Genomic DNA, 13,096 nt, shown 5'->3' with positions numbered 1-13,096 from the left:
TGATATTTAAAAAAGGCGGTCCATATAAGGTAAACGGAAACTTTCCATTACCTCTATATTATACTGAAAAAACAAGAATTAATTTAGATTGAACACCCATACTGAACTTCAAGCAATATGAAAACTTTTTTTTTACCTTGACAGCTTACTAAATATTAATTATGCTGTCACTTAAAATTTTATTGAGGAATAATTTAGCTTTGTCAATTTTTATAAATATCAGTAGTTATATTTGTTACATTTCTCACTTTAAAATAATTATTCCTTTTCTTTATTTTTAAAATATGCACTTAAGAGCAATTAAAATTAATCTGCATTATAAAAAGAAAATTATATTTCTTATTCTTAAATTGTAGTTCTCATAAATTATAATTCTGAATTTTATCTCTGAATTCAGCTTTGCTTATGAGTCATAATTTTTTGTTTTTACATTTGTTATGTATGCAAATTTTCTTGCTTGTTATATTTTTTAGTTTGAAATAATTATTAATTCTCATATTTTTAAAATCTGTATTTAATAGCAATTAATATAGGAAAATAAAAAGCAAATATAGCGGTAGATTTGTGTGTGGTTGAAATTTATAAAAAAAATTAGTTACAAAATTTAAATTATATTTTCATTAATTTCATTTTTTCATTCATTTTGGTATATAAAATGTTTACCTCCAAAAGTTTGTAACTAAGTAAAACACCTAGAGAATTCGCTACTTAAAATGATTTGAGCAATTTAAATAAACAACCTAACTTCCAATGTGGTGAACTGGGTCTGAATTCCAGTGATGGCTGGTCGATGCGAATTTCTAGCTAATCCTGGAAGGTTTTCGTGTTTTTCTCCTCCCTGTAGCGCAAATGCGGGTTCGTTTCATTCAAAAAGTCTTCCACAAAGGCTAATTTTCTCCCAATACTTGATCGAGAAGTTCTCTTGTGTTTTGGATTGGATTTTAAATAACAGGGCTACGGTATTGGACATTAATATTCGTAAATCCAAAATTGGGTCGGCTGTTGAACGACGATTATAAAAAGAAATTAAAAGAAGATACCTTAGTGTATGAACATTTAGTCTAGGGTTTGATACCGACATGAGGAGGGCTAAAACAGGAGTCTTAAAATCATTTTTATAAATTTTCAACCAAATACACACATACAATAACTTAATTTTTATAAGGAAATTTTAATTCTACATCATTTAAAATTTTTTTCAATTTTTGAAGAGCACTTTCCCGCACGTTTTAAAGTTTATAACACTTTGACGAAGGACTAGCAAACAAATTTTTGTACAACAAGGACTGTCAATTCCTGTAATCGAAAAATTGTTATAACACAACTTTATTATATTAAATTTAAATTTACCTTTCAAATTTTTAATTGAACTTTCTCAAAACTTNAAGTTGGAAATTACCTGAACGACGATTATAAAAAGAAATTAAAAGAATATACCTTACTGTATGAGCATTTAGTCTAAGGTTTGATACCGACATGTGGAGGGCTAAAACAGGAGTCTTGAAATCATTTTAATAAATGTTCAACCAAATACACACATAGAATAACTTAATTTTTAAAAGGAAATTTTAATTCTACATCATTTAAAATTTTTTTGAATTTTTGAAGAGCACTTTCCCGCACGTTTTAAAGTTTATAACACTTTGACGAAGGACTAGCAAACAAATTTTTGTACAACAAGGACTGTCAATTCCTGTAATCGAAAAATTGTTATAACACAACTTTATTATATTTAATTTAAATTTACCTTTCAAATTTTTAATTGAACTTTCTCAAAATTTAACTTTTTAAAATTTTGCTTTCTTATATTTTAATCAACTATAACTAGATTAATTAAAGTTAATTCCGTCATTGTTTGCAGTGAAGAAATTTCCACTCAGAAAACACTTCTCCGTGAATGGCAAAGGAGAGGCATGGAAGAGAGATTAAAATAGCTTACATAATTTGTTCTACCAATATAAAAGAACGAAAAATTCTGAAGAAAAATAATATTACACACTTTTAATCGAATTCAAAAAAATTTTCGTTATTAAATACATAAGAGATGGCATAATTACTACTCTTAATATATATTTTAAGAATCTTGCGGGAAAAAGTTTTAAAAAAGTATACATTAGGAATTACAGATTAATATTCAGACAATAAAAAAAGACCAATAGTTTCAAAATCTGGTGAATTACTACTAAGGAATCAAGACAGAAAACATCAAAACCAGTTTGATTGCCTGACTTAACAAAGAGAAGCTTAACTTTAACTGTCATAACTTAGTTTTATTTTTTAATTTATCACGATAAAATTTTGTGGTGTTAATAATAATCACAGTTCGCATTCTTTCGATTTCCTCCGGCAATTAAACTGGCTTTAATATTTTCAGTCTTGCCTTCCTGAGCAGTAATTCATTGTATTTTGATGATATTTTCGTGATGCCTTATAGTAAATTCTAAGATGTTTAAGTCGTTGTCTCAATTTAATGAAGCTCACTTTATTCAGAAACTAAATTTTTTAATTTCAAAATATCTTTAAAAAACAAGGAAAAGAAATTCTAAGAAAAAGGGAATAATATATTTAAAAAATAAAGTACACTCTCAAAATGAGTAGAAACTAAAAAAAATATTACTTCTAATTAAATAAAAATTAAATAGAAAGAACAAATTAACAGCGAAAATAACCTTCATAATAAATTACAAGCTTAAGTAAAAAGTAAGCTATCGGTTTTTAAAATTCTTCAAGTATCAGTTCTTCAAAAGGATAATGATCATGATCGAGAGAAAAAGATTTCCATAAATAGGAGAATAGAGTAAAAGTAATTTGGAGAGAGGGAGGAAGACCACCTACGGAGAGGATTCGTCACTGTGAGACCACAATTGTCTCCTGGAGGATGAACTTGGAAGAGAAAGTTGCTTTCCTCCCTAACATAAAGGTAGAAAGTGACTTGAGTTTAAAGGATATATTACAAAAAGTATTAAAGATAAAAAAATTTGACCCACATTTTCGTGAATTGAAAAGATTGAAAAATCAATGGTATTTTTTTAAAAATTGATCATTCCGATTCTTAAACAAGAAAAATCGATTCGAAGTATGACAAGCCCGCCATAGACTTTAGATGTTAAAAGCAGAATCTGCTTGGTGCAACACTTTTCACGACTCGGGAATCTGACTTTTTCCTCATTTGAGAATGCCGTCTAGGTCTGTACGTACAACTGGCTGAGCAAATACGTATTCTCAATGCAAAAATTTTGACGCCTCAGCCCTTGGCAAACAAAAATAATAATAGTGGTGGCCAAGCCTCAGCCAGTAGTAAATAGCGATAAACTGCCAAGTGACCTTACAAAAGGCTTGAGAACGAAGTAGTTCATTAAATCAATGCCAGATGGCGTTGTAAACTCAACAGCAGATGGCGATAACAGCAAACTATTTCTAGGTCAGCAAAAAAAGTAAACTCTTTAACATTAAAATCTGGCAACAGATAAATGTGAAAAAGTATTGCATGGTAAATTGATATAAATTGATTGATATAAATTGATCATATAAATTGATCAGATTTTTAACTCAACCTTCTTTTTTTTAAATTAAATACAAGAATTTTTAACTAATTACAGATTTGACAGAGACACATTACTCCCCATCTCTTCTCCTAACACAGATCATCAAAAAAGCAAGATGTTACATGGTTATGTAATGAGAGCAATAATCCTCAATGAATTCGAAAGAATGAAGAAATATTCAGAAAAGAGATTAGATTTGGAATTCATTAACGTAAATGTCTTCCGATCTGATGAAATTAAAGACATTGATAACAATTATATTTTTATAGTCAATACCCAATGCGAGCAAAATAAAGATGCACATTGGCTAGTTTGCCAAAATGACGGACGAAATTTTATTTTCTTCGATTCGTTTGGTAAACATCCCCGTGATTTTATAGATGAAGAGCGTGCAAACGAGTTCGATAAATTTCTATCATCTGCTTTAAAAAACTATCCCCTGAAATATAACCGAAAGAAGTATCAAAACGAAGAATCGACTCTATGCGGCGGATACGCTCTTTTGTTTGTTTTGTTTGCTTTCCATAGAGCTACTGATGATGAAAAGAGATGGGGAGTATTATCAGAAAAGCTTTCTGACTTCCAAAATTTTCTGGAACATAATAAACGTATAGATCCCTATAATAAAGAATTATCTTACGATAAATTTGTCCGAGATATTATTCTGGAAAAATATAAAGATTTACCAGAAGAAACCAGGACAATATTGGAATCACAAGGTATATTTAATTCATTAACGTTTATGCTTCACATTAAACTTCTTTACTGGCCTATTCTCTTTCAAGTGGTGAAGTCCTACAGTTTCACATTTATACTATACTAGTGACAAACAAAAGAAAACTACACTATTTAAAGCAATGCAAATATAAAAAATAAAAATTTACAAATCTGTGCCTTTCTTATCTCTGTATGATATTGTATCTTTTCTGAGGAGGACTACAATTGTGTTAGCAGTTATCTATTTGAGTTGAGAAATAATTTTTCTCTTGTTCATATTTTTCTCTTGCTCAACAGCATTTCTGGGAAAGATAATAAAAAAGAATGAATGAAATATTAAAAATGAGGTCAGAGATATATGCTAAGTTCTGATTTCTGAAACTTAAGGCATGATGAAAAAAACAAAATTGATATTTCATGTGATGTGCACTTGCTGAAGTAATCAAATAATTTTACAACTATCTTGTGTTATATTTTTAGATATGTTTACCTTTCTATATTTTTAACAGAAAAAAGGACAAATTTTATTTGAAAGAAAGTAAGGATATCAGATAAAAATTCTAACATTAATGGTGCCCAGCCATCAAATTGGCACCATTAAGAAGTGTATGTGTTGGGATAGTTGTATCTCAACAGCAAATATTCCAAGCATATTAATATGTATTATCAGTATGTAATATATATTAATGTTCATCTTAATTATCAGTCTCCGTGAGGCTTTGTTACTAAATAAATCAAAGCTTAAATCAATTTACATTGATTGTGATTACCTCATTTATTTTCATTGAATTAGAAAGTTCAATAAAGTTACTGAAAAAGACAATTACCCATCCTCAGATATATCTTTTTACAAATCTAAGTTAGCTTCTTAAGCTAAATAAATGCCTATAGTTAAAAAGGACTCTGGATGAAATTTAGTATAAAAGTTTTGTTTAATACCAAAATCCTGATAATACAATTTTTTGAATATTTCTATGTATAAGATTATTCTAAAGAAGACAGCTATTTTTTATCAGAAAAGAATACACATATATTTTAAATGTATTAAACTTCTACAATTAAATTTTGAAAAAGTACATGAAAATGACACCTGTACAAGAAAAGTACCTGTAACTTCAATGATAAAAAATATTAACAAGATCTTTTACACCTTGTAAAGAAATAAGAAGAGCGACAATTAGTAGGCATTTTTCAATTTTTTTTTTTACAGAAATGAATAAAGATTCATCAATTTGGAATGGTTGTGATTAAATATTGCCCATGTTATTGTGTATATTTATTTAAATAGGTTATAGAAATTAAAAAATAAGTTGGAAATTACCAGTTATCCATAAATCAAATATGTCTTATAGAGGCTGTACTACAAAAAATTGCAAATTTAATGTAAATTCCATTGATTGTGATTGGCTGAATTTGTTGAAATTGAGTTTTAAAATTTCAATATAAGGTTTATTTTCTTTAAAATAACTCAAAATTTTAGTAAGATTCTTGGATTTAAGAAAATAATTTTAAAAAAATAATCCGCGTTTTGTTTTCTTTAACACCAAAACTGGCCACTTTCTCTCCTTTTTTTGCTACCTCATCCCCCAACCGACTTAAAGAGTAACCTAGTTTCTATGACAACGGCTACCTGCCTTTCTCTCCAGTGCCAACTTAAGGTGAAATGAAGTATAGAGGTAATCAATAGCTAGACAATATATTTTCCAAGAATGAATAAGGAAGATATGATTTGAAAAGATAGTTTAAATACAGAAAGGAATCTGGTTTATTTTTATGCATTTATTTTAAAATGTAACTCTTAGGTTAATAGGGTAATTTTTAAGTATACTGCCATATTAGCTGTGACATCAATAATTTATTATCCGGATTGTTTATAAATTTCTTTATATTGTTGGATTTGATATTTTTACCTGGAGCTGAGTTCCTAAATGTTTGTATATTTAATGACATTGATAATTACTTTTCTTTAAGATTATTTTACCCCACGTGGAATTTTAAATTACGATTCTTATAAAGATGAATTTATTAAAATTGTCTCGTGTAGTAAGTATATAATCCTATATAATTCATATAGTAAGTATATATAATCCTTATCATGATCATGAAAAGTCTTTAAATTTTTGCATTTTGTTAATGTATATAGTGTTTTAAAATATTTTTTGAGTGCTTAAAAAGGTGCTTGTTTTTTGTTGAAAAATTTGGCTACACAGCCTGTTCAAAGTATGACCAGGTGCCAGATATAAATAAGAAATCAAACAAAAGAGTAGAAAAAAAAAAGATTTTCTTTTTGGCAGTATTGAGAAGGGGGTTCATCTAAAAAAGAAGTGCAGAATTTCAATTTGTGAGAACTTCTCTTTTATTAACTAAAAAAGAGTGTTTAGAAGTGCCCACCTCGCTGCTGGACTATGATCAAGAGAATCGGAGATTGTAGCAAAAGAAATAGTCCTTTTAATCACATAAGGAACTCCAGTATAGATAGTCGCTTGATTATGTGAAGCATCAGAATGAAAAGATCACACTTCTCTGAACATATTTTTGTGATGAAGAAGTTTTTTATCTCAAAACTTTTCTTTTCATCTCAATGTTAGTTTGTACGAGAAAAAAAGTAATCTAGTAACTTAAGTATATTTTTATTCATAACACATGTTATGAATTAAAATATTTGTTGGTGTACAATTTGTTGGCAGCAATTTTATTAGGTTTATTTTTAAATAAAACTATCAGAATCTGTCATGTCAAAAACATCCCTAATCTTATTTTCAGTTAAAAAACAATTTACATTGTCCGTTTGAGACAGTGTTTTACTGCAGCAGTTCCCAATCTTTTTAGTTTTGCAAGTCACCAATTTTAAATTTTTTTTATTGTCCTCCATGAGAGAGAGAGTGGATTGACCATGGCTGTCTAAACTTGTAATCACTCGCCATAGAGCTTTTGAGTAATGGTACATATTGTTAAGATTAGCAAATTAATCAAAAAAACTTTTATTAAACCCTAAGATTTATCTTGATTTAGACTCTACCAGCTCCAATGGCCTTAGGACCATGGGCAGTACCTTACTACATTTAACCCCTGTTTTACTGAATTTGAATTGTCAACATTATCTTTGATCCTTAAAAAAATATTGTATTTGTTTGATAAATCTGAATAGCAGCTTTTTGCTTAACAAATAAATTTTCTGATAGGTGAAGTTTTTTTTTGTTTTTTTTTTGCAAAAAATTTATTTTGTTTTCTTTTTATATAGGGTTGTGGAGAGGTCTTTAGAAGGAAGAAAACGGAATGCCATTACAAATCTTTGTTATGGGTTTATTTCTTCACGTTCACCATATTGTCGTCTTCAATAAGGTTAAAGGTTCATCTGGAAAAGAACTTGTAAATCAAAAGATGAACTATTATATCTTCCTGTTTTTTAATGAGATAATGATGGACTATGAATATAATATTTTTATTTTTTCACGTTCACCATATCGTCGTCTTCAGCAAGATGGTCAAGATTTATCTGGAAAAGAACTTGTAAATCAAAAGATGAACTATTACAGCTTGCTGAATATATTTTTATTTGCTATTATATATCTTGGTTTCGGGTTTCTTCACTGTTCACCATATTAGTCGTCTTCGGGAACTTTTGAAATGTTGAATTTATCCTTGAAAAATAAAACACTTATCAAAAAATGTGTTAATAAAGCTCTGAAGCTTTAATTTGTAAAATGATGTTGCATGATTGAATGTATTTGTAATAAATTTTTGTCTTCAAAATTATGTGTATTTTTATCTGCTTTATATTTCTTATCTTTTAGACAGAGATTAATGTATTTTATTAAATTGTAGTCGACTTCAGAAAACCCTGAAAATTGGGTTGGCATGTCAACTGTTGATAAATTTCGTAAACTTAATTAAACATAAAAGGTCAATATATATTTCAAACCTTTTGAGAAAATTCGAACACTTTCTAATTAATTTATTTTAAAAATTCGTCATTGCAAACAGGTACCTAGAAGGGACACCTGTCTATGGGTGCTACCTTAGAAGGGGGTTAAATTTTCCTTACATAATTTCAAATGAATCCCAGAATAAAATGTGTCTAAATACACTAATACAAATCATAATTAACAAATGAATTAGAGAATTATGTAACGTACATATACATAGAGAATAACTATTTTCGAAACTCTTATGATAATAAATCTGTGTTATTTTTAATTTAATATCTGTTGTAAACAATTGGTAAATGAAAATATTCTTAACATTTTTGTGGTATTACTTACTTTTCACCGAATTACAATTTAAAAATTTAGACAATTTTATTGAAAATAAATTTATTAATAAGTTATTAAGAGAATAAATAGTTCAAGAGGTTGTATGAGAATGACATGTGTTTACAAAACTAAAATAATTTTTATGCTTAAGAATATTTTTATATGCATTCTAATTCCTTACATGAGTTTTTTTCTTCGAATATTATATCTTTTAAGTTAAATTCTTAAAAATATGACTTGTTTTATTATCTTTTAAAACCAAAAATATACCAAACAATTCAGTTTTTTACTTAACCTAAAATTTAACATGGACCTTGGAAACAAGTGACTGTTAAATCTGGCATATTGTGAGAGAGTGTAAATTTATTCCTAGGTTTGCTAAGCACTAATTTAGGAACTGCGTTTACCACATATTCAATTATATTATGTAAACAGCATTTAAATAGTTTATTCATTGTAATAATATTGCAATATACACCTCAAAAGTCCAAGGTTTACTTACTAGACGTGATTAAGATAGTCAATGTAAGCAAAGAATGAATGCTAGTATCAAAGCCAGCTCTAAATACTTTCAACCCAATACCAATCATAGTTGGATGAACTGATTAGCTAGAGATGAAGAATGAACCCACGACCTTTAGCACAAATAAATGGCCTTCATTTTGTGCTATTTTTCGCTTGTAGGAAAATTAAATTGCAAATATAATTACTAATATTAGAATGAAAATTGAATGGTGCCAGATCACAGAAACTGATTTGGACAGCCTTGCCTCATACAGAATGTAGCAGCTTAGACGAGGAGTATTAAAATTTAAAAACAAAATGCTAGATTGTATAGCTGAAGAATGTTAATACAAAAAACTTTCAAGTAAAAATCTGACAATTTATAACAAGACATGATAAATCACAGTAGAGGGTGTTCAGCCATGACTACCCTTAATATATATTTGTAAATAGGCACAGTAGGGGTTGCAGATTAAGTGAGAAATAACTAACATTTTTAAACTGCATAATCACTCTAGAGTTGAATAAAAACAGAGTATTAAAATACTAGTCAATTTAGAAAAGGAAGCTTAAAGACTGATACATTCCTTCATTAGAGAAATTGTAATGATTTTAAACCGTACTTTGCTGTTCTGAACTTTACAATGGTGGGTCTGGAAACTTTCTCCTCTAATTAATTTAAGATCGCAAGTACACATAATTTATTTTTAAAAAATATTTTTAACATGGATATAATAGAAGACTGCATAAAAATCTTACATTATCAACCAGTTGAAAATGACAATGCTTTAATGATAGAGTTAAACAAATATTAAGCCAAGCTGTATAGTTGTCTGAAAAATAATAAATTAAAAAAAAAAAAAAAAAAAGAAAGACTTGGAGGAAATTACAAATTAATATTTAAGTGAAGACAAATAAGTTAAACTGACATAATAAATCTTTACTGCGGAAAGTGGGTTTAAGTTAAAGCCACTTGATAGATAGTTGAATCTTGACGATATTTATAATAGTGGTACCTAAATGTCTTGACAGTAATTTTTTTCTTATTACTTAAATATTAATTTGCAAGTAATAATATATTTATCATTAAGACAAAAGGATTCTAAAACTATATATAAGGAACAGCAGCTACAGAGCATTTAGCAGATGCAAATCTAAAGTACTTAAGGACTTTTTATTCAAGATAAGTGCAGTCACAAGGCTGAACATTTGTTTCATAAGTCTTTACCTTGAAAAACCAAGTCAAATTTTCACAATTTATAGAGCCTATACTCAAATTTATCAATATTATATTTTCTCAGATATACATAAGAAAATTCTCTGAATTTTTTTTTTTCAAATCTAAGACATATTTTTGAAATTAAAAGACAGACTTTGGAAAATTGTATGTCTTTCGCTCTTGAGCATCAATGATAACATTAAAATAAATTAAAAATTTATGATATTATTAAATAATTTAATTTTGTAACATAAATTATTAAAACCGATAAATACTAATTACTAACATATGTGTAAATCAGATCATTCATGCTTAAATGTATTACTTATATTGTGAAAGTGCAGTAGCACTGCACCTTGTTTAAAAAAACTCGTTGGAAAAAAAATTTATATTCATTATTTATGAAACAAACCTTATTAAGTTAAAAACAAAATTTGGAACTAAACATTATTGCCTTTCAAAAATAATTTTTTAGTCTGAGAAAATGTGTTTACATAGGAAAGCTAAGGTAGACAAAATATTAAGAAATGATCTTAAAACACAGTAACAAAATTTCTTTGAATAAAAAAGATAAATATGGACAGTAATTTTTTAATTAAAACATACTGTGGGTGTAAAACAAATATTCATTAATAAAAATAGAAATAGTAACAAATTTTATTTACTTTCATAAAATATTATCAAGTCAATTACAGTGAAAGTTTCTATAGTAATGCAATACAATTCAATATTGTTTACTTAAACAAAAACATATTCACGATGTCTAAAGTTACAACTAAAGTAAAATTTCCTAAAAGGCTATTAAAATCTTCCCTGATTTAGATTTACTTTTCTAAGCAAACACAACTTAAAGGTTGGTAGTCATAAAATTTTAATAGTAGGTAAATGCTTACAATAAGATAATAAACATCAATCATCACTTAAAAAAATTGTCCAATTTTGGTTTGGAATTTAAAATGTACTAACAATTGAATGTCAACATAACTTCAATTTATATACACACAATACAGCCATGGTGAAAAATTTAAAATTCGTTAGAAATAAACAAAGATCAAATATGTAAAGAGAAATATAAATTTCGTGATCAACGCAACTAAATATTTGATAAAAGATGTAGTTATAAAACAAGATAAAATATATTTACTTTAATCTGAGAAATTTTAAAAGATTTAAAAAAAAAAAAAAAAGAATAAATTTTTGCTTTATAAAATTAAACTTTTGATAAATGGAATTCAGTTTAAAAAGTTAAAAAATAGACTTGTAATTACCTTTTAGCATATTTTTGCAATGATAAATTTATAGAAATAAACAAAGATCAAATATATAAATTTCTTGATTAACACAACTAAATGTTTGATAAACGTAGTTATGATAAAAGAAAAATTTTATTTACTGAAATAGGAGAAATTTTTTTAAAAATGAATAAATTTTTGTTATAATACAATTAAACTTTTGATAAAAGAAATTCAGTTTTAAAAGTTAAAAAAAAAATAGATTTAAAATTGCCTTTTAGTATATTTTGGCAATACTATATTTAAGGGTAGCTTCAGCTGAACAAATTTTTCACTTTGGTCTCCAAGTTTTTGGGAAGTTATGAAACAGCCCAATGTTTGAGCAATGTTAGTAAAATGTTTAGGAGTGACTCTTTTAAGATCCATTAGAATGTGGGGCATGTGAGCACAATAATTATCAATAAGTAGTGCCAGAACAATAAGATTAGCAATTAATTTATCTTTTTGTTGAGGTGGAAAGCTTCTTGAGGTACGACCACCCTCAGTTTTTGTAGTCAACGTAAACTTGCGTATCATACTTCCTTTCAATGGCTCTGGTATAAGTGGCGCCGGATCTTTTTTACGAATATCGGCATAAGTCAACTGGCTAAATGTCACTAAATGATTATAATATAGCAAATACTTCAGCTTTTCAGGATTCTGCAGATTTCCCTCAATGCGTTCCAGAACGAATTTACAGAAATGTTGTTTAGCAGTATCCTTATCTGTCTCGTATGTCTCAAGCCATGAATCCGCATGATCTCGAAGACTTGCTTCAATTTCAGGCGATATAATATCGTTTATGTCAAAAACTTCGTCAAGGGATTGCGCATTTCTATTTGCAGGTGGCAGGTAGGAAACGGTTTGTGGTGAATTAGCAAAAGGATCAGGAGGTTGAGGACTTGCACTGACAGAATCATCATTAGCTAACTCTTCTAGTGAATCTGTTTTCACATCCAGTTTCAATCTTGCCTTTAAAATGCGTTTTTGTGTTTTACCACCAAATTCTTGAGTTAACTTATTTCGATCTTCCCAATAATTTTTTTCAGCATTTGTATTTTCACTAACAATCGCATCTTTAGAAGTTATCACCGGTTTTAAAATAAAACGAGTGGAGTCGTATAGTTTCATTTTACCTGTATTTTTGTTGCGAACGCCTACAAAATATTGTAAAGCAGATGCATCACGAGAGGATCCGAGATACGATAAACGGCCATTATTAGCCATCAGTTTTCTATTTGCATCACCACTTCCAATCATAGATTCTCTATTTTCCAGTATGAACGATTCAAATTGTATCTTGGAATCAGCATCTACCCGACCATTAGTGAATTCAGCTATGAATACAGGCGCTTTCTTGCCGATTTTGGAAGAAAATTTCAATTTAACTTCATCGGGTTGCTCCATTTTAAATGTATAAACAACAGTTAAAATCCTTCATACAGATAGTAATAGATAGATAGTGATAATAATTTTAAAGCTTTTTATCGCTTGAGATCTGTAATTAATTTTTTTAAAAAATAGACTAAACTGTTTATAAACAAACAAAACACGTGTTTATCTATCGGTTGCAACCAACTAGTGAAC

General features: G+C 28.1%; 1 protein-coding gene and 1 long non-coding RNA gene across 2 annotated transcripts; one reads left to right on the top strand and one right to left on the bottom strand.

The window, feature by feature from the left end:
- Positions 1 to 3,161: 3,161 nt before the first annotated feature.
- On the top strand, positions 3,162 to 8,015 carry LOC107446753 (uncharacterized). The gene is made up of 2 exons (XR_001584426.4): positions 3,162 to 4,700; positions 7,504 to 8,015. It is a non-coding gene; the product is annotated as an uncharacterized lncRNA (long non-coding RNA).
- Positions 8,016 to 10,871: 2,856 nt separating this feature from the next.
- On the bottom strand, positions 10,872 to 12,916 carry LOC107446750 (RNA polymerase I subunit E). Its single transcript, XM_016061492.3, has one exon. It carries the CDS (start codon positions 12,914 to 12,916, stop codon positions 11,735 to 11,737), a length of 1,182 nt encoding a protein of 393 aa, XP_015916978.1. The 3' UTR covers positions 10,872 to 11,734.
- Between the last annotated feature and the right edge of the window lie 180 nt (positions 12,917 to 13,096).

Source organism: Parasteatoda tepidariorum, chromosome 8 (assembly GCF_043381705.1).
Source record: "Parasteatoda tepidariorum isolate YZ-2023 chromosome 8, CAS_Ptep_4.0, whole genome shotgun sequence".
Classification (NCBI taxonomy): domain Eukaryota; kingdom Metazoa; phylum Arthropoda; class Arachnida; order Araneae; family Theridiidae; genus Parasteatoda; species Parasteatoda tepidariorum.
The sequence above is the reverse complement of the archived record's forward strand: the minus strand, read 5'-3'. Positions and strand labels throughout refer to the sequence as shown.

Bases quoted from the DNA above. Each gene is read 5' to 3' on its own strand.
- LOC107446750 (XM_016061492.3), bottom strand. From the start codon at position 12,916: ATGGAGCAACCCGATGAAGTTAAATTGAAATTTTCTTCCAAAATCGGC.